Source organism: Montipora foliosa, chromosome 2 (genome assembly GCF_036669935.1).
Source record: "Montipora foliosa isolate CH-2021 chromosome 2, ASM3666993v2, whole genome shotgun sequence".
In the NCBI taxonomy this organism is placed as follows: domain Eukaryota; kingdom Metazoa; phylum Cnidaria; class Anthozoa; order Scleractinia; family Acroporidae; genus Montipora; species Montipora foliosa.
In genome coordinates, this window is record NC_090870.1 from 23731612 (window position 1) to 23758355 (window position 26744).

The 26744-nt window shown below is 39.0% G+C and overlaps 1 protein-coding gene across 1 annotated transcript in view; it reads left to right on the plus strand.

Annotated features, from left to right (window-relative positions):
* LOC137992711 (ubiquilin-1-like) overlaps positions 1–25375 on the plus strand; it is a 47848-nt gene extending 22473 nt beyond the window's left edge. The window contains exons 7-21 of the mRNA XM_068838194.1: positions 63–116; positions 346–417; positions 2605–2655; positions 3655–3732; positions 3941–4021; positions 4919–4967; positions 5990–6218; positions 6952–7117; positions 8250–8300; positions 12715–12747; positions 12848–12969; positions 15122–15207; positions 15509–15642; positions 19170–19254; positions 24325–25375. Coding sequence (XP_068694295.1) covers positions 63–116; positions 346–417; positions 2605–2655; positions 3655–3732; positions 3941–4021; positions 4919–4967; positions 5990–6218; positions 6952–7117; positions 8250–8300; positions 12715–12747; positions 12848–12969; positions 15122–15207; positions 15509–15642; positions 19170–19254; positions 24325–24380 — 1347 coding nt within the window. The 3' untranslated portion in view covers positions 24381–25375. The remainder of the gene's footprint in view (positions 1–62; positions 117–345; positions 418–2604; positions 2656–3654; positions 3733–3940; positions 4022–4918; positions 4968–5989; positions 6219–6951; positions 7118–8249; positions 8301–12714; positions 12748–12847; positions 12970–15121; positions 15208–15508; positions 15643–19169; positions 19255–24324) is intronic.
* The last annotated feature ends 1369 nt before the right edge of the window (positions 25376–26744 follow it).

The window sequence follows — 26744 nt, forward strand, 5'->3', positions numbered from 1 at the left end:
ATTTGTTACTACACAGTCTTTGTCACAACCATTGTAATAACAGCTCTGTGTTAATATTACAGCTTATGTCAAACCCTGATGTGTTAAGACAAGTTATGGACAATCCCATGGTGCAGGTGATTTTTTTCTTGTTTTTCCAGGGTAGTACAATGTATGTCTTTCAAACTATCTTTGTGTGTGTCTAGTATACAGTGTTTTTCTCAATTATGGTCCTACGGGGCCTTTTGTCAGCTAAAATTGGCATGAGTCAGATAGAGGAAAAGTCAATTAAGACTGTAAATTCCTTAAAGTATTGAGCTCATTACTGTAGTAAACAGTAAAAGGCTGTTTGTTTTCATATCATAGAGCATGATGTCCAACCCTGACCTGATAAGACAAATGATCCTTAGTAATCCACAGATGCAGCAACTTATAGAGGTACAGAAAATAATAACTAATTAGTATTACTAATTTTTTTTGTGTACATGTACAGTCAAATAATACATTAACCCATTGACCCCCTGGGAGTCTGTCTAATGCCAGACGATTTTACTGGTCAGTGAGGGTGGTTCAGGAGTTAATTTATGGGTTTAACTTTGATGAATACCCACAAGCAGAGGTCTCTATTGTTTGCCAGGGGTTGGCCTTGGCGGTGGTCGACTTGCCAAATACCACTGGGTTGTCAGTTTTGGCAGGTGAAATTCCCTCAGTTACTAGCCATATTGGCTACTAAAATTATGGAGGCAAATGTAGTGCTGTGAAATTTGTGACAATGTTTTAACATACAGGAAGAAAACAGATGAAGTGATCTTTCGGGTGAATGAAAGTGAACAGCTTTATGACCAAGCCACATTCAGCTAAAGAGACACTTCAATCGTAAATGAAAGTGCCTGCCATGTTGTTTGCGCTTCGATGATCTTCAATAGATATCAGAGGTTTTTTGTACAATGGCTCAAATTCTCATTCTGTAAATTCCCCCAGCTCAAAAAGAAAAGGAAGTGAGGAAGGGGAAGCTTCACAGTCCAGTGGAAGCAGTTGGAAAAAGGAGTTTTGTCCTGAGCTGGACAAAAGATCTCCCTTGGTTGGAATAATTATGATGGGGAGAATAATTATGTGATGCAAACTTTCATGCAGCAGGACTACAGAGAGTTACTCATCATCTGTGTTTGTAATTGGTTCTACAAACTTTAAAATGGTATCGATTCAAAGCTATGAGAAAACGAATGGCCATAACCGAGCAGCTGCAGCCATTAAAGTTACGGAGAACCCAGGGTTTTCAAAATGTTTTGAATTAGGCGGCCGAGTCTGGAAAAGTAGGCGGCTGTGACAACCAAGGGGCCTCCCGCAGAAATTTTTGAAATCTAGAGGCTCAGAAATGCCATTTTCAACGTTCTAGCGTCAATTTGAGACGTAAATTGTGATTTATTAACTGCAGCGCAATTGTACTGATTACATTGATTCAGATTGACTTAGGTGGCATTAACTTTCATGAAAAGTAGTCAAAGGAATGCTGATCTATGAACATTGGCTTATCTTACTTTACAGAATATAGCATGAAAATGAAAGAAATGCTTTCATCACATTTGTATGAGATGGAAATGTTCAAATAAAAAAATTGTTTGTGATGTTTCAAAATTCACGCTTCTTTTGTCTTAATTTCATGCTACAAGTCAATTGCAAGCATTTGTTCATCTACCTGATGATCGTGACCTTTTGAACCCAAATGAAAAACGTGTGTTCACAGTTCGATGTTTTCGTTTCTCTGCCATGCTGTCAGCTGGAAGCGACCGGAAGAAGAAAAATAAGCGACCACGTCATCACACGCCCAAAGGAGGTTGGCCCGGCCACTTAGCGACAAAACACAGATGCGTACGGCACAGATATAGCGGACGATTTGAGTTTTTGTTGAACAACACTTACATCCTTTTGCGTATGTATTATTGCTGCAAAATTGAGTGTGAAGTTACTATGCTGTCTTAAAAGATAAGAAGCAATGCCGAGGTTGTTTGTAACGAGCAGACTGTTATGACCAGAGTAGCCGGCGACATACAATCAAGTAGCCGGCGGAACTCCGGCAGTCGTCGGCTTGTTTTGAAACCACTGAGAAGCAGCATTTATGTAGCACCACTGCCACAGGTGCTTCGGACTATATTATGGCTAGTAGAAGAAGCTCTTTGGCAAGTGAGAACTACCATTTTACTAGCCATTAGCCAAAGTCTGGTAACAAAAGTTAAGATCAAGCCCTGTTTTACATTTGCTGGGATGATGAGTACAGGAAAAGAGACCTCTGTTAAAACTTTGATCTATGTAATTGCACTGTTCTCAACCTTGGATCGCACTCTTCCAACCGCATGCCCCATAATATGTTTGCTGACAGTGACTTGAACCTGCTGAGCCCTGCGCATTCCTTTATGGCAATTCCTCTGCTGTTAAGTGAGCCCACGCAACTCCATACTCATTAGCCCAGCAAACGTAAAGGAAAAGAGACCTCTGCTAGCCGGGAACTTTGATGAACTTTGGCATAGAAAACTTTAACTTACATACATGTACACTGTAGTGTATGATCACGTCTTTACATTTTCTGCAGTGCACATACAATATCAATGTTTTTCTCTACCTTTGCAGAGGAATCCTGAGATCTCGCACATTTTTAACAACCCAGATTTGATAAGACAGGTATCAAATTATTGATGTTTATAACTGAACGCTTTTTCACCTTTCTTTCATGGCAAGTGGGAGTTGGGTTAATTTTTCCAGGAACTGCCAAACAGGTTATATATTCAGGAATATACATGTATCCGTGTTTTAAGCATTTATAATATACAGCACCTAACTTGCCCTAAAGGCGGCAGGTCTAATCTGCAGGTTGCAGGTCATTGTTTCACCAATACAGAAAGTATCGTAAACATTCATAAAAGCTAACCTTAGGCCTAAAAACTTTTGTTTAGGCCTAATTAGGCCTAAGGTTAGCTTTTAAGAATGTTTAGGATACTTTCTGTATTGGTGAAACAATGACCTGCAACGAGTGACCTGCGACCTGCAGATTAGACCCGCCGCCCTAAAGGCATGTTACATGTAGTTTATGTTCATTGTATTACAGAGGTCTATACTGTACATTAATTTTTTTTTCTCAGTGTGTGAGCGGGCGGAATTTAACAAATCCTGCAATCTGATTGGTTCCGGGAGCAGGTGGAATTTTCTAATCTGGCCAGCTCATGGCAGGCAGAATCCTAGCCTGGGTTGAGTGAGCTTGTGTGATGACCTTAAATTTCCAGTTTTTTTGACACCGAATCTGTTTAAAAACAGAAATACTTTTTATTAGACAAGAGGTTTGGAAATAGAATACACATTTGAAACGTTCAGTTTGTAAGTCACATTAACACTGCATTGGCTATCAAGCGCGATGTGAGTCATAAAAACAATAATTTCAGAGAGGAAGGGAGAGAGGCAAAAAATAAATAAGTTATTTACCACCCAAGGGTCGGTACGTATAGCGAAAACTGTGACCTCGGTCTTGAAATTGCTGCCCAAGGCCGCAGGCCGAGTACATCTTTTTCAAGACCATGGTCACAGTTTTTCACTATACAGACCTCCCAGCTGGCAAATAACATATATGTATTTGACTGGCATGTTATAGTAATATTATTTAATATTATTATTTATTGTTCTCTTTAGACAATGGAGATGATGCGTAATCCATCCCTCATGCAAGAAATGATGAGAACACATGACAGAGCACTGAGTAACTTAGAGGTAATGGCAGATCTTAAATGTGCTGTTTAACCTTTTTACCCAAGTGTTGTTGACTTGAGTGAACTTGGCATCCATTTCAGGTTACCCTGACCTTGTTAAAAAAACAAGGGGAGAATACATGTATTTTTGACTCTACAGTGTACTTTGTATGCATGTTTTAGTGTGTGCCAGTTTGTTTGAAAGGTTTGTTTCTTTTGTTCAATTATAGAGTTTACCAGGAGGTTTCAATGCATTGCAGAGAATGTATACAGATATACAAGAACCTATGTTAAATGCAACACAAGAGCAGGTAATTGGCACATGCAAATAAAACAGTTAAAATGAAACATGCATGTTTGCATGTTTTGCATGTGAACAATAGGCCTTTTTTGATTTATTAAAATTCAGCTTGAAAGAGAGGTTTAGCGGGCAAAGACAAAGGAAATGGATGATATGCAAATATTTTTCACCTTCATTCCAACATGTTTCTATTATTTTTGTTCTCACTGCCTCACTATCAAGCTGAATATTTAAAATTTTGAAAATGGCCAATTAAAAAAGCTCTTACATTGTACATTTACACGAAGGTTAAGCGTCAGTAATGTTAAGATGTGGTGATGTTGAATGATCCTAAAAAGTGACAACTTGTTCAATCAGAAACCCATAAGGGTTGAAACGTGTAACGCGCATTCACAGCTTCCGAATATTCAGTGCGAACTGATTGGTTGAATGTTTCAGTACCATAATTAATTTTTGGAAACCCCTTGCTATATGGTACATGTACTTAGCAAATTGAATATTCAGAAGCTTGTTTTCCAGCAAACAAGGGGCTGTTACACGTTTCAACCCTTATGGGTGTCTGGTTCAATAAAATATAGGGCTTTTAAATCCTATTACATGTAGATCAGTAGCCATAATTAATTTGTTTTGATACATTGTAACTGTAGTGTAACTAACTGAATGCTTTCAGTTCTACTGTTAACTAAATAATTTTCATACATGTACAGTAGATCAATTGAATTGTACTATTAATTTTGTGCTAAGGAGGTACAGTGTAGTAAACACTGGGTGCCTCACAGGCCTCAGTTGTACTTAAAGGATGAAAAAATTAATTTATTTTGTTTTCAACTCTGTGAAAACTAAAAGTGGTCTAAATGTAAGTGATGCACAATGAACACCTATTTTTGTGAACTTTACCTTTCTTTAGATGCGACAGGCACAGAACAATCCCTTTGCTGCCCTTTTTGGTGGCACTGGTAAGATGACTTTACATAACTTTGGTGTTTGTGGAACATTTTTAGTGGTTATTTCTCTTTCCCTCCCCCCACCCCCCTGCTTTTTTTTTCCCACTGTTTTTACCAGTGTGATGGGTGCCTGTCTCCTGTGCTGCATAGGGCTCATGGCTTGGTTGCTGGGATTTGCCAGCCATGGGAGCAGTCTCCATCTACTAAGGAGCTGGCTACTAATAGTGGAAGCTTCTGGATATTTCAGGCATCCAACCTCCACGAACAAAAGAGTTGTTCATTTTCTTGCATTATAGTCAAAGCAGCTCAACCATTCCTCTGACGAGCAGATTAATGAGTTCATTATTGCATATGAAATTTGATTTCAGGAATCATTTCACTAATCTGCTTGTCAGATGAATGATGCAAAATTCAACTAAGCCTCAGTTCAAAACTCAAATTTTGATTAGATTATTGCTTGCTTCCAGTGCGAGGCCAGTGTGAGATTTTGATTGTTGTACCAATTTGCATAATCTACCAAGGTCATAACAAGCGTGATTTTCCTTTCTTTTAACCTATTGACTCCTGTGGACTCCCCATTGACGAGTAAAATCGTTTGGTGTTAGACAGAGTAGTAAAATATTTACTCAGTAGTATGGCCGGTTTAGGGGTGAATTCATTTCTCTGTCCAATCTTTGGTATTCGAAAGCACAGTGTCTCAAGGTTGAAGATACTGGTAAGATTACAGAAAGGTAATGTTGCTAGCAAGAGTGAAATGAGCGTTGTTTGACAGATTGACAGATTATGCAAATCAGTAAACCTATGAAATTCTCACTCCGGCCTGGCACCGGAAGCCAGCAATATTCCAATCAAAATTTGAGTTTTGAACAGAGGCTTGATTTGAATTTTGCGGTATTCATCCAACAACCAGACTATTGGTACAGAAATGATTACTGAAAACAAATTTGCAATGATAAACTCATTAATCCGCTCTTCAGAGGAACGCTTGAGCTGTTTTGACTGTAAGTCCAATGCATTTACATTGTGTCCTTTAGGCTCTGAAACTTCAGGAACCAATGGTCCAGACTCAAATCCTCAGCAAGGTACTGAGAACACCTCTCCACTTCCTAATCCATGGTCACCGTCAACTCCTGCTTCATCCGACCAACCAACACCCAGGCCAACTCCACAGCCACCATCTCAGACTGATCAACAACAAACATCCCAGACTGGTGGTTCTACCACATCCTCCACATCTTCAACTACCACCTCTCCAAGCACTGGGTAAGCCCTTTGCTGCAGCTACATTGTTACATGTTGTAATTCAGTACTTTTTGTTCCACAGATGTACATTATTTTATGTTCCATTATGGCTTATGAATGTAAGAAGTGGTTAATGGACATCAATGTCTGTACATGTATCTAGCTGTCACACAATAGTTACTCTTTCCTTCAGTTATTTACATGTACAGCTGTACATGTATCTGCAAATGCATTCATTACTCCTCTTAAAATGAAAGGTGGCTTCTTGCCTGGTTGCAGTGTTGGCTCAGGGAGGCCCTGGCTGGAATTTTCCAAATTTAGCAGGCACCCCATAATAAGAGAACAGTCCCTGTAAGAAATTTTTTATAATTGAACTGAAAAGGTTGACAATGGTAATGGGTTATTGACTAAGTGTGAGGTCAAGATGGCTGAATATTAGCCAAGTTCTTTGTTTGTGTGTGTATGGACTGAGACAAAGTTGAGGTCCATAAACACACAAGAAAAGAACAAGGCCAAGATCCAGCCATGTTGACCAAACAAGCTTGGTCAATGAAGGATTTAATACAAATTATGGGATAAAACACCAAACAAATGGTTTTTGATCTTGTGGGATTAAGTGAGAAATCCTGAGTGGGCAGTATACATGTACATGTAGCTACATCTTGATTGCTCTGGTAACCAATCACAGTACGAGATTTGGCTCATCTTGCCCACTCACAGAGCTAGTCATATAATAAATTGAATTATTTTTTAGAGGAACCAGTGGAAATCCAATGAGCAGCATGTTTCAGACACCTGCCATGCAAAACTTGATGCAGCAAATGTCTGGGAATCCAAATATGTTCCAGAATATGATGCACAGCCCCTACATGCAGGACATGATGCAACGCATGGTGCAAAATCCAGAACTCATGGCCTCTGTGAGTTGCTAGTTACATTTAATTGATATGAATGTTTACCTATTAATTTTTGGTCCTGTAAAAGACATTGATTATAATGTTTTACTATAGTTAGAGTCCCTCAGACTGTCTATAATCTCTTTCATTGAATGTGTGGAAAGCATTAGGATTTACTGTTTACTTGGTGTTTTCTGATTTTTGCAACAGATTATTTGAAAACATAAATATTTCAACTACACGTATATGGAGACTGAGAGTAATTTGTGTGTATCCTGGCATAAAATTAATTGCCTTCTATCAATCTGGACTTACACTGTAATTCAAGCTTGATGGTGGTTGAAGGAGCAATTTCACAGTTTGGCACATGTCCTAAAGGATTTCAATTTCTCACTAAAAAAGATGTGGTTTGGCATTCATAAAGAAGAACTATTTAAGTAAAAATTCTCTGAATGATTGATGATTAAAGATACCCAGATTTACATGTACTGTACATGTACATGTATAATTGCATATTTAATTTGAACATTGAATTTAATCTTTGCCTCAATAATAATTAAATTATACTTAAACTTTTCATAGGGGAGGAGTGATCCAGATAATGATAAATTATAGCTCTCTGGATAAAGAATAACCGTTAAAGCCTTACACCTGACTGGACAAAATTAATAAGAGAGAGTTTTGAAAAAGCAGACTCACTTGCATCTACCCCAGGAGACCCCTTCAGATTCTCTGGGGTCATATTGCATCTAAAATTACATACAATATTGAAGCTGGAAATGAAGTGTAATTATGAATTCTTTTTTTGCGCGCAAGGAGTTACATTGTTATTAAACAACAATAATTTATTAATATTATTTGTATAGGTAATCACATGATTTCGAGTGCAATTTGGAATAAATAAGCATGAGTAAATTTTTTTTGGCCATAATTGCGCCATCCAGGGTGATTTGAAAACAAGAGGTGATTGGTTCTGACCAAACCCTATTTTTTATTAGCCAACCATAATCCAGAATTTTGATGACTGTGTAATTTGCACTGGTATTACATGTACACTTTTTGCACTGTTACACTTGAACTGCACTGCTCTCAGCCAATCACAATCGAGTAAATTTTTCATGTATATTATCAGAGTAACTTCCTTTTTCTGTTGCAGATAATACGGTCAAACCCAATGTTTCAAGGAAATACACAGTTAGCAGATCAGGTTGGTGTCAGTGAAGATTTCAGTAATTATTATCATCTTTACCATTTGGCAATAGAGCGGTTTTCAATTGAGTGTCGAAAGTAATCCACTCAGTGATTGGTTCAAAGTTCTCGCGCCACTTTTTCAACCAATCACAAGTGAAACTAAAACCAATTGTGGCTTGCGCGTGCAATTTTTCCCATGCTTTGTGTTGGCTACTTCCTTTTTGATAGGCCAAAGTAATTACTTTGGTTTTGGTTTTACGACACTCGATTGAAACTCGCTCTAATGAAGTATTAGTTGAGAAGTTCTTGGAGTAATCCCTTCTGAATGAATCTTTTCATGTATATCATCCAGGGTCCCCATCCCCATGGGACAAATTGAGGTCCCTTGATGTACATTAAACACCTGTACATAAGAAACTAGAATTTAAGAACTTTTTAGGTTAAAAATTTCAGGCTACTGGAACAAATTGCACTTTAAACTGCACAGATCTTGTTCAAAGCTTATTATTTTTTCACGAAAATAAAAATTATAAAACGTTAAGGTAAAGGCTGCTAAACGTTTTTGCTCAGTTTGATCATCATCAGTAGTGAGTGAAATAATCTGCATATGCTCAGTGTTCTTATAGTTCAGGCAATGCCAGTTATAATACCTGTTCCTATGGGGAACAAGGTGAGGTCCAGTGATTGCACATGTTTGTTTAGTTCTGGACAGAAGCGAGCTATGTAAAACGCTTCTTTTATTCTCCTTTTTAACCATGAATTGGCAGTGGTTAAAACTTCCCATGTGAACTTTAACATCTGAACGTTCATTAACACAAACCTCAAGGTTGCGTACTGTTTCGCCAATGTATGTTTGTCCACAAATACACTTGCCTTTGTAAATGATGTGTGACGGGTGTGTGTTGTTGTCTTTTAAAGTGAAGATGGACTCCATCTTACGTGTTTGCCACTTGATAAAGAAATTGAACCTCTTTTTGGTGTACTGTATGTGTTAAGTTTCTTTAAGAGTTTTCTACTTTCTACTTCATTTGTGTTGCAGAGAGGTAGACGGATTCCGATTTTAGGTCTTTCATCAAACCAGTGGACAGGAATTATTGTTTCATGGCTTTTTGTATTTTCGAAATCATGGATAACTTCATTTACCAATTTCGCGGGCTATCCTGCTTTCAATAATATTGATGAATGATTGTTTGATGACTTTGACTTCTGCTTGCCAGTTACTGGCTATTCGTTTTGCTCGATGTAAGGCACCTAGAATAATGTTGCGCTTCCACCTTTCTGGGATGGCCGATTTCCAATGTATTTGTAGTTTACCTGGTTTTTGGTCGACTCTGGTGGTGAAGTTTCCCCCTTGACGGTTGAAAGAGGTGTCCAGGAAGTGGTCAGGGTTTTCTTCCACAGTGAACTTGATGTTTGCATGGTAGCTGTAACAGTTTAACTTCACAAGTAAATTGTCAGGAGCATTAATTTTGTGTTTCTTTTGGTAAAACAGTCATCCACATACCAGTCATAGAATGGCAAATTGTCTGGTGTTAGGAGGTATTCCTCTAGTTTACACATAAAGATGTTGGCTAGGGTGGGAGACAGTGGGTTCCCCATACTTTACTTTTATTGGCAAAATGTACTTATTTTTCTTGGTTATGAAATACAGATGACAGCATCCTCATCAGAGGGAATCAGTCATACCATATCCAGTGGTTTCATTAGAAGCCGGCAATCAGCCAATTCTTCCGGCTACTAAGTCATCAAGAAATGCATGATGTTCATCGTTTCACTTTGATCCATTTTAATTTATTTTAATTCAATAAAATTAACTAGAATATCGAGAAACCTTTTGCTGAATGTTCTATTCCTTTTTGGACATTGGATATTTTAATGAATTCCTAGCTATGTGCCAACACCTCAGGGCTCAAAATCTGGATGTGGACTGCAAAAAATCTGGACATTCAGTGAAAAAACAGTAGATTTTATTAACTGCCTTGTTTAAGTAATGATCTGTGTAAGATGGATAGCAATTTCCTTTGTTATGCGGCAACGCGGCTTTCCCCACATAGGAATGTTATCATTTTTACACAGAGAATGCATAAACCTACAGGAAAGCCGTTAACGCAATAAAATTCATTTACAGCCCACTTTGAAAGGGTGTTTTTTTGTGTTAAAAGATTTTGACCAATCACAAGAGTTGAAAACAAAAGCCAAGAAACGTTTACAATTTTACATGTATGTTCCCCACATACGATTTCTGTGGAATTCATTTAAACTGAGACTAGATGGAAGATGGTTGGAAAGTAAGGATGAATATAATACTGCTTTTATGAAGTTTTGTTAACTTTTGCTGTTTAAGCCAATCAGAAGTAAGTACAGACAATAGAAAAGTTATCACTTTTTTGCATACCAATTGAATTCCAACATGTTCGTTGCCGTTGTTGCTATCGTTCTTATCTGGACCGTTTCTTAATTGTTAAATCCATACAAAGGTTACATTTAACTGGTGCAGTAGCTAAATACAAGCTATCCGTGTTCTTTGTTATACGCAGCAGTTGCTTTCTTCGCTGAAGCTAAAGAATGCGCTGTCAGGTCTCCATTTGTAGCAAGGTGGACGGTTCTCTGAAAATGCCAGTTTAATTGCCAGAATATGAATTTGACAAAATTAATCTTCCTCACATAAGATCACGACCACGCTTCCCTGGAGCCATTTTGTTCAACATGCGGGCACTTATGATGAAAGCATGCCCAGGAATGCATGAAATCAAGGAACTTCATCCCCAGACTCCATATGCAATGCAGCAAACTTGTTTGCGGCATGGCTGCGATCAATCAGTGAAGCAAAGGGACAAAATAGATTTCACACTTTTTTCGCTTCTTGGAAAAAAACCGATAGATTTTGGGTCTTTGCCGGGAGGCTCCTGGCAAAAACGCGGGAGAGTTGGCAGGTCTGCACTGGCCTTAGCCAACTGCTCACCAACACAATTTCTACTCCGCCGTGTCGGATGAATAGAGGAGACAGACTGGTGCTAAATGATTCCCTCCATCCTTTCAATTCACCATGTGTTGTTTATTTATAATGAAAGTCAGCAGCTGGAGGCGATATTTTGTCGTATTTCAAGAAGAGATCGAGAAGCCAAAAAAATGGTCCTCTTACTACACCTTATTCCAAAATGGCCGCCATTTTAGCAATCTTTTGTTTCCATGCAAATTGGAACTTATGGCCTCGCTTTCAACAAGCCATAAGGCCATAAGGACTAATTTGCATGGAAACAAAAGAGTACTAAAATGGAAGTCGTGTTGGAATAAGGTGTCTTGGCCATGTGTATTGTTAATAATATTTGTGACTGATGTTGTTGCCCAGATTTCTGGACATGCCAGAGAAGGGGGGCCTTACGGCCCTTTCTTGCCACAGCCGTTTACTATAAACTTATTGAAACCCCTGCATATCATAGAGTACATATCTTTTGTGGAAATGAGAACCAATTAAAGAACCTATTTAGCCGAATTTGGAAAAATCTAGGTTCATATAATATATACAGGTGTTTACTGTATTTGGTTATGATTAATGAGCGTGCAAGCTGACTTGTGGATGTTTGGTGGATGATGTTACAATCTCAGATAAAGTGGAAATGGACAAAGCCTCAGATAATGATCAATGTTAGTGCTTTGACTGAACATCAGGAGTGACCTGAAAATGGAATGCACTAGATTGCAAAACTCTGTTTTGTTACTCATATTTGTTCCATTCTTGAATACATGTTTCCAGTTTTTTCATCACTCTTCCACAATACAATATACCTCAGTGAAGGCTTAGAGAGGCTGCAAAAACAAAGGCTAAGAATCACACACCCCAGTCTTTTGTATAGCAGAGGTTTTGAAGGTTCATTTGAAAGAAGATGGGAAAATTCAGTCTAACTTTTTTCTCTTCCCCTCAATGCAACTTGCATTTAATTAATTAATTGTTGACAGTTGTAAATGTTAGCAAGTACTTACTGGGAATCTCAAGGAGGGGTCTTTGTTTGTTCTTTGGATTCAACATGAAACACTGAAAGAATAGTTCCATTTTGATCCGTGTTCATTTCCTGAAAATATTTGAATGAGTGTTTTCCTAAGTACATACATGTATATGTAAATGACAGAAATCAAGTGAGGCGTTACGCACTGTGAATGTGATGGTTGAAGAACCTCAGTGATTTTTCTCTTTCCTTGGGTTATCCACAAAGAAGTTCCTGATACTGTTGATCAGCGAAGGTTCTTCATCCATCACATTCACAGTAGCATAAGGCCTCACTTGATTTCTGCAATTTACCAGAAGATATTTTTTAATTATGATCATGCAGAATTCTGTATCTCGTGATTTGATATAATTCTAAACAAAATTTAGCTGATACTCCAAGTCTGTAAACTACAAGTTACTTTCGTGCTTGTTGCTTCTCATACAGGTTGCATCTAGACTGCCAGAATTCATGTCACAGGTGAGCAAGGAATGTTAACCTGCAGCAAATAACTGATTATGTTTTCATTACATCTATAATTCTGCAACAACTATTATCAAAAATTATTTGCATTAAATAGATGCAGAGTCCAGAGTTCCAACAAGCTGTGAGCAATCCCAGGGTTATGCAGGCGATGATGCAAATACAACAAGGAATGATGCAGTTACAGACTGAGGCCCCAGGACTCCTACCAGGCATGAGGTCAGCTCAGAATAAATTTGCAGCTTAGAAACTCAAGATTAACAATGATAATAATAATGATATTGATAATGATAATAATGAAACACTTATATAGTGCTGTTATCAGATATTTCCTTGTAGTGCTTTACAATAATAATAATGATATTGATTATGGTAATAATGAAACATTTATTGTGCTTACGGGCTAGCCTGTAATGCACAATGTCATTGGGGTTGTCTGTCTGAGTGAGAGAGTGAGTGAGTAAGTGAGGAAGGGAGGGAGGGAGGGATCAAACTAATGAGGTCTTTATTTAATTTTAACAATTGATGGCCATTTTACAGTTATTCTGTTTGCGGCCTACTTGTTGTCTTATCCTTTCTTAATTTTCCTTTATGAAAAGAGAAATTTTAGAGAATTTACGGCAAGATTTCAGCAATCGCATGATAATTTGATTGGCATACCTGTTGGGGAAGACAGAAGGATTTGAGCAGAAAAACAGCCTTTAGGGTCAAAATGCCCATAAAACCTCTCCAATGAGCATTCATGTTGATATTCCCATAAGATGTGTGATATTTTCGAATTTCGAAACATTTTGTAAAATCTCATCAGTTGTTATCAAAGGGAACTTGCTCTCCGACACTTGTCGACGCAATGTACATACCTTTGTCACGTCGAGATCTCTTATGCCAAAAAATCATAATCAATTGACCATTTGTTTTGTTTTGCTGAAATTGAAAATATAAATTTCTCAGATGTTTGATATTTTCGAATTTCGACGGGAAAATCGGGAGGTAAGGCATCATGCAATTGAAGATACCAGATGCTATCAAGGGACTTGCTCATAATTTGTTTTCTTTCTTTGTACATGGTCGCCTGTGACACAGAATTAATACTATCTGACCAGCTAATCGCCCTTTCTCGCAGTCAGAGACTGAATTATTAAGGGCGCAGCTCAACGAGGTCGGACCGAAGGAGCTGTGCTGCCGGCTAGGCACTCGGCCCCTGAACACGACCCATGTATGACCTCGGGGCACAGCACCACAGCCTGATGGAATAGCCTGGGAGTCAATTTTGATTGTGATCGACTGAAACTCAGCCCACATACGATCCGAGCCAGAGTTGAACCTGGGTCGCAGAGGTGGGAGGCACGGTTGATGACCACTAAACCACCCTGACTCCCCCCAAAAGTATGCCAAACGTATGCCAAACATATTAAACCTTGAGAATTACCAGTGCTCTTCTTGAGTGATAAAATAAATAACAAATCCAAAGAAAGGAACTCTGCATTGACGTTGATTTTCAAACAGATCACCTTCTGCCGGATTCCATCATGACTCTTTGCACACCTTACTACCTCTCGCTCATTATTTCGTTTTTTCTTTCTTTTCCCTATAAATGCCTCCATTCTTCCTTCGAAATTCACTCAGTTTTTGTAACTGTTACAGTAGCCACATGCAGTGTTTATCTGAAAAACTTAATTGCAATTCATTGTCAACGTCCATTACAAAAACACGTCAACAATCACACAGACAATGTTAATGGTGTAGCATTCGTTACCCGTAAGCACATGTCCCCCAAGGGACCTATTTTATACTGCTATTATCAGTATTTCCTTGTAGTGCTTTACAATAAGAGTATGTTTCTAACGTGAAAATGTCTCAGTTGTGGGGCAACTACTGCAGAACCATGATCCCCATATGTTTTCAAGTGAGCCGTTTGAGTGGCCTAAAGTCTCTGTGATGAGTCATTAATGTTCAGTTGTAAATTAATCTAGGCTTCTTCTTCTAGATAAAAATACTTTATAAATAATAATTACTGTTTATGTGTTATTTATTTACGACATATGGGTCCCTTACATAGCCAGTGCCTCCTGGTCAGCGGCCAGAAAAATTAGAAAAATAACAGACTACATGTAGTATATTTTAACAGGATAATACAACAGAAATGAATGAAATCTAAATGATAACAAAAATTAAGCTAACATGAAAGGATTAACACGTGCATTGAGATGCCAGGTTCGGTTGCCTGCAGTTAGGGTAAATTATACTCGTTGTGCGGATATTAAATCTTCTAGATGGAGTTATCTCAAATGTTTTGGTGATGGCTGTGGAATTATATTAATTTGAGTAATAATATACTCATGTACCCTATCATGCACTGCTGTCATTTTAGTATGATGGGATCCCCACCCTCAACAACGACAACAGAGTCGACGACCTCTACAGGAAACAGCACAACCACATCCACACCACAGACAGGTTAGCATTAAAGAACACAGTGATTACTGATTAAACATGAAGAACATTACCAGTAATTAAATGTTGTTGATTTGATTCTTTTGAATAATATTTGAAACATTCACAAACAGGTGTTTCACTGGCAAGCAGGAAGAGTTTACCGTGTCTTTATTGGAATGATCCTATTTGGTTAATGAATTTCTGAAAGACTTGTTCAAAACTTATTTTACAAATTAATGCAAAAGTCTTTTGTTTGCAGTATTTCGGGGTTTTTTTGTGCGTGTGTTGGATATTTAGAGTTGTTATTATGCTTTGTTTGCAGGCACACCAGGGGGTACACAGAGTACTCCACAGGCAGGTACTCCACCATCTAGTACACCTGGGAATCCATTGGGGAGTGCACAGGGAAATCAAATGGCACAGTTTATGACCCAAATGATGCAAGCAATGACTCAGGTATTCAGATGAATCAATTATTACCCCTTGTATCCAGGGGTTTTGTAGTGTAGATAAGTATTTCATCACTTTTGAACACTTAAGTGTTGTCAGTGACGGAAACAAACACTTAGTATTGAAAGTACATAGTTAACAGCTTTAAGGACGTTCGCGCTAATTGTTTGTGCGCAACGTTACTGCGCATGTAACGCGACTGTAATATGTCACGCATTACTTTAAGCATTAGTGAAGTTGAGGTTTTAAAACCTTTGCAAAAACCGTGGACGGTAAGTCTTGCACAGCGTTGGATCAGAGAAGATCGTGATCAGTCAAAATTGATTTAAAATATTTATGAAAGTCAAGTAGACTACTGCACGACTGATATTCGCGAGGTTTTATCAGTCGTGCACTAGTCTACTTGACTTTCATACAAATTTTTCAAGCATCAGTTAAAATAACATGGCGACAAAAACGCCGAGGAAAAAATTACAGGCCGGCAAAAGAATGGCACAGTCATTTCCGAATCATCATGAAACTTCAAAGAGAAGTGAGCGGGAGGATGGAAAAGCTCTGGAAAAGGTAGCTGATCGAGTAGACTAGTGGCTGAAAGTTTGGAAAAGTCGTGGACGAACCGTTGCGTAAATTTAATGGGGCTATTTCTTTTTAATGTTTTTATTACCCTACGAACTTAAGTTCAAAGTGAATGCATGTTTTTAAAGTTCTTTTCCTTTACTTTCGTGAAAATTGAGGAGTATTTTCGTCCTCGTCCGCTTGAATAGTGCGGACCTGCGTGGAAACTATCAGCGATTGAATTTCACAAAAAACACACTCCAGAGGATGAGCATGACGGCAATGGGGAGATATTATACAAAACACCAACCAACTGAAGATGACCCCTGCTTAAAACGTCGTTGCTATGCTCGAAAAAGGTTTTTTTTTCGGTAAAAACCGTTCATCTCTTCAACGATCGATCCTCTCTGGGGTTCCAGTCCTTGCCCGACAGGTCACGCAAAAGCGTGACAAACGAACTTTTCCATGAGCTTTGCAAAATCACATCGATTTTACTCGTTCAGATCATCGGTGACCCCTATTTTTTAAATCATGAATCACTTACTTTACTTACTATCTACAAAATATGATGAAATAAAAAAATTCTCACCGTAAGAAGTTATCTTTTTTTAACATTTTCTTTCCTCGTGCTATCGAATTGCGGTAGTGGTTGCAACAGATAGAGCTTACGAAAACACTCGTCGAGGATGAACTCTACTGTTTAACACATCCCTAGCGGCATACAATTATCTAAAAATCTCACTCCTAAAAACCTATGCATGGAAACTTTCACTTCAACAGTTTATTTTTATGATTTTCAATGGATGAGCAGATGAGCCTACATCTCGCTATTATGACCGATTTCTCGAAATTAAGGCATTTTTCCACTGCCCTTTTCTCCGAAACAAAGTCGGTGACCCCCATTTTTTTTTTCATTTTTGGAGTAAGTACTTTATGACCTAACTCTAGGCGAGAAATGAAGAAAATCTCACCGTAGGAAGATTTTGGCGCGAACGTCCTTAAGTGGGGATGCATCAGATACAATGTATATTGGGAGAAACCTTAGATTGTGGTAGGGGTGCAAGACTGCAGTTCAGTACGACCATTCAGTAATACCCAACGCTCCAAATGCTTTCGATAGGGAGAATGGATGGCGTAGTGGTGAGAGCACTCGCCTCCCACCAATGTGGCCCAGGTTCTCTTCTCTGCCCTGAAAGGTTTTTCTCTGGATACTCTGGTTTTCCCCTCCACAAAAACCAATAGTTGATTTGATCTGAGTTAATTTCATTAGTGTCCCCAATTAGTGCTCTAGTGCTAAATCCATTGACAATTAAAGTGCCCCTCACCCCAATTTTCTTTTTTGTTTTGGCTAAAATGAATCTTTGCACCTGTTCGAAATGCATTGTGGCCATTTTTCCTTTTTCTAACAAATCCTGCCATTTTAGAGGCTTCAAAAGTTGCGAAAATCCAAGCATTCCGACTGAGTCAGAAGGGGAGTGTGTCTATTCCTGATTTGACGTCACAAACTGATTTTCATTGCATTAACTCTTTGTAAAAATGCATGCAAAGTAGATTGTGACGTCAAATCAGGAATAAACCCATTCTCCTTCTGACTCGGTCATGAACAAAAGATGCTTGAATTTTCGAAACTTTTGAAGGCTATAAAATTATTATTATTATTATTATTATTATTATTATTATTATTATTATTATTATTATTATTATTATTATTATTATTAATCTGGGATGTCTCGCTTGGAAACAGGCGTCAACAAGTAGCGAAAGGTTCCAAGCAGGGCCAACTGCCGTGTCTTAAAAGACAGAACTTTCCTCAGGATACGTGCCGTACCCAACGGCCAACAATGATTACTTCTGAATAACTTCCAGCCTCATCTTCGCTTCCAGTTTGTCCAAATGTCTTTCAAAACCATTTGAGACCATTCCCAAAGCACCAACTACAACTGGGGTCACAGAGACTTTTCTCTTATTCCATAGCCTCCTGATTTCGTCCTTTAGCAACTGGTATTTCTCAGTTTTTTCTAACTATTTCTGCTTCACCCAAGTGTCTCCAGGAATTGCTATTGTCTACTATCTTGACCTCTCTGGTTTCCTTATCAACAAACACAATATCCGGCCTCCTAGCCTCAATTGCTTGATCCCACTGAATGGTCATGTCCCATAACAGCTTACAACGTTCGTTCTCACACACTCCCTCCGGTTTATACACATACCATTTCACATCCCTCTCCAAGTTGGCTTTCCCGCACAACTTTCAGTGTACATACCTTGCAACATTGTCATGCCTTTTCTTGTATTCCCTCTGAGCCAGTTTGCTACACTCGCTGACGATGTGACCAACACTCCCCTTTTTCGACAAAGGGGCGAGTCTGCACTTTACTTCAGTTTTGCCAGAAGGCAATGCTAAAATACTTTTAAAAGTTTACGCATTAGCGTAGTTGTTCAATGTAAGTTAACTTTGTTAACGACCAGGAGAAAGTATACTCGGTGCTTGGCGTGGCGTTCGAGTTTGTGAGCGTACGGCGTGGTCTGCTGGCCGGCCATTTAATAGCGTTCTTGCGTTTTTCGCGTGTTGCGTTCTGGGCGTGATGTTTGGTTCAGCTGTCTATGCGTACACCTTTGCATGAACTCGTAATTTTACTCAGCTCAGAGTATGGCGCTTTTTTTGTCGCTCGCATTTTCCAATGCCCCTTCCTCCTCTCCCACTTGTAGCATTACTTGTTATCTATATAGGCTGGGTTGTCCATCGTTCTTCCTGTTCAGGATGAGGGTTGGAGGGCTGGGTTTGGCAGGCGGGGCTCGGGGCTAGGTTGCTGGTAGGGCAGGCTCTTGCGTATTCTACCTTCATGGTTTTGGGGTCGGCGGTTCCAAGCCCCCACGTTCCTGGGCACCCAACCTCCTTGTCCGACTTGGGCTTTATATATTCATTGCCAAGAGTGTGTTTGACCTTATAAGGTTGAAAGTCAAATTGTTTCCTCTAGACTCAGAACCCTGAAGTGACGTACCGAACTCAACTGGAACAACTTGCTCAGATGGGCTTTGTTGACCGTGGTCGCAATATTCAAGGTAACTAAGGTTTTCTAGTCAACCCGCTGGTTATCAGTTATGTCTTAATTAGATGCGAAAACAGCTGAACTTCGTAGTGATCGAACTTCACAGAAAATCAAAGGAAAGACAAAACAAAACAAACAGTCGTAAAAAGAGTAAAGAACGATACGAGTTGTCGTGTACTACTTCAAGTGTCGAAGGGAAAAGCGCAAGTTTTAAAAATTATTTTAATAAAAATAACGACAATTTTGAATTTTAGGGACGTGTTTTGATGTTTCAAACATTATCATAAGCCATAGTGAGTCAGATCATAACAGTAAATATAACTATCATTATTATATAAACACCAGTGAAATACCAAGTGAGGTTTCGTGCGAAAACATGATATCTTCACACGTGAAGACATGTTATTTTCACTCGTGAAAAGATCACTGTTGCTATTGTTAGATATGAAAATCGCGCCTTTCGGTGCCTTCCGTGAAAGGATTTAGTATTTCATTGGTGTTGAAAAATATTGAAACATATTGGAAAAATATTTCACTCGTTCACTGCGCTCACTCGTGAAATATTTTCAACACTCGAAGAGAAGTTTCGTATCTCCGCGCGTCCATGTAATATCCTCTATATATGCAGTGATTCTTTATAGATTAAATGTTCATTACAAGCAGATCAATTCAAACTAACCGACAATATCATAGAAAACGCAACTGCCTTAACGGTACACTGTAAACAAAAGTGTCAAAGTGTAATGCTAAACTAACTTGATCAACATCTTCGGTAAGGTCCGGTTTCGACTTCTCAATATGAAAGCTCTCCTGGATTTTAAGTTGAAAGAATAGACTACTTCGACGATACGGCGGCCATTTTGAATTCTGTTGTTCAAATAGCTATTATAGGATGCCCATGGAGCTAATGCAAATTAATTTGCTCCCTGAGCATCCCATAATACCTTAATAAAGTAATTTACCTAAATGGTAGAAATGCTGCCAAGGGAAAGGGTAATTGCGGTAATTTAACGGCGGTTCGTGGGTGGATTTGAAGTGAGATTTTAATAGGTCTTGAGCAGGGACGGTACAAAACGTGGACCCTCAACTGAACCTCCTTCTGGACCCCACTCGAGAGAAGAAAGAAAACAAGAGATGGTTTTCACAGTGACGTCATCAAATTCTAAAATCAAAATCGCAAGTTCTTCTGAATTATTATCTAAATGAGGTTGAAGATGACCAAGATCTTTCTTCATGTTTCCAGTTCCGTGACGTCTTTCGTTTCGAAAATACAGCATTTTGAATTTCCGAATTGTCACCTTGCGTGACACCATGATACAAAGGCTATTTGGTTGAAAAAAATGTCTATCCCTGTTAATCTCAGCAGATTGTGCCTTTTAAGTTTATTAGGAGATGTGTTCATACACATTTGTTTAATATTTAAATTTATTAATTAATCAATAAATGTCAATAGAGTTTTCATCGAAGCGATCGTGACTTGACCGAGGAAGGATTTGTAATTTGAGCAAAATAAGAATGGATTGTTTCTACAGTGACATCAAATTACAAAATGAAAATCGCGAGGTCTTCTGAATTTTTATCTAAAGGAGGGTTGAAGATGGGCCACAAATGAAGTTTTTTCCACTTCCGTAACGTTTTTTGTTTCGAATACCGTATTTACTCGAATAGACGCCGCTCTTGAGACTCAAAATATTAATAGACGCCGCCCCCGAATAGACGCCGCGTCTACGGTGCGGCGTTTATTTGAGGAAATAATGATTTATAATAATTATTAAAGAAAAGTCTATTTCAAATTTAAACCAGCAATGGAAATTTATTTTCTTTTAGAACAACATTTTTTAGTTCAAAGTGACTGTACCTTTTTGCTCTTGTGTTAAGTTCTCTTTCAAGAATTTTTGCAACGCGTAATTCTGCTGTTAATGCAGAGAACTTCGCTGGTACTACAAGGCCGACTTCTCTCTTTCTTTCTTCAAATAAAGCACAATTATGCTCCTTGTAATATAATTGCCATGGATGAAACCCCAGTCTGGTGCGATATGATTTCAGAAACTACCGTCGATAAAAGTGGAAAAAAGACTGTTACTCTTAAAACGACTGGTCATGAGAAGGCAAGAGTATCTGTTGTACTAGCAGCCAAGGCTGACGGAACCAAATTGAAACCAATGGTTGTATTTAAAGGAGCTAAAAGGGAAGTGGCAGCTTTAAATCAAGAGTTCAAAGGCCGGGCAGTTGTCGCAACGTCCGCTAACGCGTGGATGGACTCTGAATTAACTATAGTCTGGATCAATTATGTCCTTGGGTCATTCTCATTCAATCGTAGGCTGTTAGCCTGGGATTCTTACGAATGCCACATTGAAGTTACCGTTGCTGAAGCATTGACGTTAAAGAAAATCGATCGCGTTATTGTGCCAGGAGGATGCACAAAGTCCATCCAGACTCCGGATGTAAGCTGGAACAAGCCATTTAAGTCTTCCTGCATAGAAAAGTTTGACCACTGGCTAAGTACAGTTGGCATACATGAAGAAACCTCTGATAATTTAAAAACACCCCCGAGAAGAGCTATTTTGCAATGGATTGTGGATTCTTGGGCCGAGATGCCTGCAGATGTGATCAAGAAATCCCTTACCACGTATGCCTTGAACCTTCCAGTAGGTGGATCCAGAGACGACAACATTCACTGCCTAAAGGAAGGACAGCCATGCAGCTCTGGAAAACCAATGCTTAAATCACAACTGGGAGTTTTGAGTGAACCCGAGACTAATCCGTTTGAGTGTACAGACTCAGATGTTGAAGACGCTTGCCCAACGCTGCAACTGTTAGATTCCGACCACGAGGAGGACAGTGATGTTAAAATAGAAGTTTAACGTTGTGTAAAAATCACAATTGAATAGACAAAATGAACGACATTTATATATTGAGATTTGTTACTGTTACCTAGTAAAAAAGTTACCATATGTAGTACGATATTTAGCAATTCCCTTAAAATAAAGTGATTTTTGAATAAACGCCGCCCTCGAATAAAAGCCTCAGCTGGATCGCGAAAAATGAAATAAACGCCGCGTCGTCTGTTCGAGTAAATACGGTATACAGTATTTTGAATTTCCGAATTGTCACCTTGCGTGACACCATGATACAGAGCTGGTTGAAAAACATGTCTCTTCCTATGATTCTCATAAGTTTGAACGTTTCAAGTACATTACGAGATGTGTTCATACACTTGTATTTAACCTCATGGGCGTAAGTAAGCGCTTTCATGGCAAACTGAACTCCAGGTGTTTTCGTTGATTACCGGCCGCCATATTGGTGGACCACGGATGTACCACCAAAATGGCGGCGTCGTGTCAAACGCTTGGGCAAATTAATAACTCAGAAACGATGTAACGCACAGACCTGAAAATTGGAGAGGTGGTTTATATACTTGTCTTCACAACATTTCAAGTTGTTGGCTTCTTTTATTGAACGGTTTCGAATTTGTGTTTTGTTGCGCGACAGTGAAAACGATCTAAACATGCGCGCACTGTCCAATGCTGTTTTGACAATTTTATTGCTTTCGTTTTTCCATTCCTTTCTTATGTTGTTGCTGTTTTTGTCACTCTAGTCGAACTAAATACACTTGTACAAATCCTGAAATGTTTCAGCTTTGTGCATACGCAATAACATTAACTTTTCTAAATAAATTCATATATTTAAGTCGCGGTGAGAAATGTACGTAATTCGTCGTAATTCGAGTCCCTGAAAATTCGTTGTAAACCTGACATCCCTGTGGTCATAAAATCTTATCAGTCCGATGAAAACACAAACACCATGCATTTGAGGAACAGTACCCATGTTGCATGATTGCACAGTACATTTCAGTGTTATTTAATTTCAATCAATGTAAATAACTTTTCAGGAAATACCTCGCACGAATTTTGAAATCCGAACTGCATGAATATGGGCGTTACTAGTAAGACGACGTGAAACGCAAGCTACAAATGAAAACAAATCCAAATGAAACTTAGCCATTATGCATTACGGCCATTTATTAAATGGCCACCTTCGCATTTGGCTTTCTTGAGTGAACTGTCCTGTCAGTCTAATCGTTTGCCAGTCAAAACCTCAAATGTAGCAGACGAATGTCTGATGACCGGCGCTTATTTGTAGACTTGTGATAGTCAAACTAGCTATAGTTTGAGGATACGTGAAGCTAAATGAAAAACAGAGCTGCATAACAAGATCATACCGCGCATCGTAATTCCTTCATTCGCGCATAACCACAATTCCTAGCGCCTTTGACCACAATCCCTTGCGTTTCGAAGAAAACTATATCCTCCCGACTAGAGAGCTGCCTTGTTCCTTTGCTTCTGGCCCACTCACTGCGGCAGCAACAATAGAAATCAAAATGGCTGCCGAATCGTCGAAGTAGTCTATTAGGAAGAGGTAGTATTATCAATGATAATTATTTTCTACCAAGAGACATCGCAATTATTATCCGAAACTGATGATGTATGAAACATCGGAGCATGTTCCTTAAACTTAAAACTGTACTGTGCTTGTATTTTGCTTTCTTCAAATGACATTTATTTAATTTTACTTGCGCGTTATTGAAACATTTTCATTTAAATTCCAAAGTGTTGTGAGCGTGTGCATAATTTAACGGTTGCACACACATGTTTTCGCACTGACGCAGGGCAGATTAGCAATTTTTTTGCAAGGGGTGGTGTGTTGGGGGGGGGGGAGGGGATAAAAAAAGGCAAGGCGTAACCTGGTGTCTTCTCTCAGCGGTTCTCGCGTCGATTTAATTGGCTGTTCTAATTTCGAAGACATTACCTGTAACACGTATACTTCAATTTCTTTCAATCTTCGTCTTCAGTCAACTCATATTTTGCTTTGTTTTTTGCCTGCATAGCTGGCGGTACAATGGGGAATGTATTTCACAGCACCCACCCCTCCCCATTCACCGCTCGTTAATTTCCCTCTCGCGTCAACAATACCCTCTGCCTTATTTTTGTTTTACACTTACATATTGGATTTAACCGAAAGCCAAAGTCAAGCAACACAGTCATCACTAATTTTGTTTTTTATTTTTTGTCTTTTCTTCTAGCCTTAGTTGCAACTGGAGGTGACCTAAATGCTGCTATTGAAAGGCTGCTTCAGTGACTCGGTGCAAGCTGGAATACTCGATAACTATGGATGCATGTGAACCTTTTGTCTACCATAAAGACAGTACACGAGTTTTTTGTGAAAGATCTCTTGCAACTTTATTGGTTATAGTCCTGAAAATGAAAATTACTGGCTGTAGAATGCCTGTGAGCAGCCGGCTCTCCCTTCTCCCTACCGCCAAGAGAGAGGCCACTCGCAGGCTACAGTCAACCCTGCTGGAAAATTGACCCTTTTGCTCAAGTCATGTCCCAAATCTTGTATTTGAATCTGTTCTTGAACTCTTTATGTACTTCAGTTATTAGTGTTGAACGCTACCACCCGCTTCTAATGAAGGTGGGGTCATCATGCTAGGGTTGCGATAAGGAAGTACGTTCATTTTAGGCTTTTAATTCTGATTACTTTAAGACAGTAGCTATGAGAAAAGTTTTTTCTTTCTTGTACAGAAATGAGATAAACTTTTTCGTGGTAGCGTTATTTGGATCTTTACTTCATTTTTGTATTCGGCGTCTTCAAAATGAATAAGGCCTTTCTGAAATCAAACTATCACGCTTCTGTCTAATTTTAAATGATAAGAATAATAATCGAGAGGAATATATAATTTGTCAAGGAACCGTTAAGGGTGGCATATAAACGTAATGACAGTTTTAGGGTTGTCACGGTCGGCAAAATGAAACGCCTTATCGGATAAAGAAAAGTCTTGATATTGAAACAATTTAGGGAAAGTCAATGCAAACTCGGGTTTTCACCAGCTGTGTGAATGGTATTCCTTCCTGTTACGACAAAAAAATCCTTGTAAAGACTGTTTTTTTCTCTGGCTTAAGTTTGCAAAATAGTTCTGTGTGGTGGTCAGTGATGTCTTGACCAGTGGCAACCCTGATTCGACCTGATATTGCTGTTTCTAGTTAAATAGCGTTTTGACACCTTTGTTGTTGTCATCATCGTATTTTGATAATGAAATTAGCCACCACCGAACATTAAAACTATCAAAACGACGATTTTGGTGCACTGTTGCTGTGATGTCGATTTGTGCATAGCTTATTTCAGAAAATACAAAAAAAGGTTTAGCTTCTTAATTAATCGTCTCTGGGTCAATGAAAAAATTCATTATTTGTTCAATATGCTTGTCGAGGATCTCTTAGCTCCCTTGGGCTCGGGGACTCCTTCCTTTTGCCGATTGAATTCAGAGTAGTCTTTCGTTGTGTGTCAATAGCCCTTTTCACGGTTAGTTTTTCTCATTTGCACTACAATATAATCTATCATGTATGTGATGCAATTTCGGGCTATTTTGTAGTTTTAACCCGAAATTGCCTCGCATCCGCGTTAGATTACATTGTAATGCAAATGAGAAAAACTAACCGTGAAAAGGGCTGTTATACACAGAATGTATCTCCCTTCAAGGTCGTGGGGAGGGGTAGGTGGCAGGGTGCTAGGGGGAAGTCCCGAGTGGCCGAAGGCCACGAGCTTCCTAGGGGGCTCCGGGTGCTTGTCAACTGTACTTAAGGACGTTCGCCCCCATTGCTACTGCGCATTTTTGCGCGCATGTCACTCACACCACGAAGGTAAACAAGATGCTAAAGGCAAAACATTTTCCACAAGAATGGAACGTGAAAGTGTGTGGCACCATGGGATAGCTGTGGACCCAGGGCTTTTCGGAGATGTCACGCAATGCCGTGATAGTGCGAATATACAATCGCTTTGAGAACGTCGCAGCGATTTTACTCTCTTGAATGCTCGGTGACCCCTATTTTTCTTTCCGTAGATCTCTTCCTTTTCTAATTTTGTCCATTTTAACAAAACAAAAAAAATCTGTGCGTGAGAAGTTACAAATATTTCGCCTTTTATGCTCTCGTGCGACCGACGTTTCTTTCTTAGACTAATATGTATCGTTTTCAAGGTCTATTTCACCTCAGAAAGACAGAGCGCAAAAAACCGCTAGACATGCGCACTACAATCACACTTGTGTTGCCGCCATTCCATTTTCAAAATGGCGGACGACAAATCAAAGTCCACCACGTCATTGTGGAGGCTGTCACGCCGCTGGCGTTTCTCTGAGAAAATTTGCAAAAAGATGATCTGAATCTGCCATCATTCAACGATGCTTCAGAGCCGTCAGGGAAGAGATCGGACCAAAACCAGTTCGCCTAAAGCTATAGACTTTTTGACCAGTTTCGAAGCTTCATTTGACGTTCGTTGTTTAGAGTTTTGCGTTTCTTAAGGTGGTCGGTTACTCTTTAAGCTCAGAACAGAGATATGTTGGAGGTAAATTGTTTTCGCGAAACATATCAAATATGACTTTTTTTTCGTTGATATGAAAATTTTTGAGAGGTGTTTAAAGGTGGAATTCCGATTTCATACACCAAG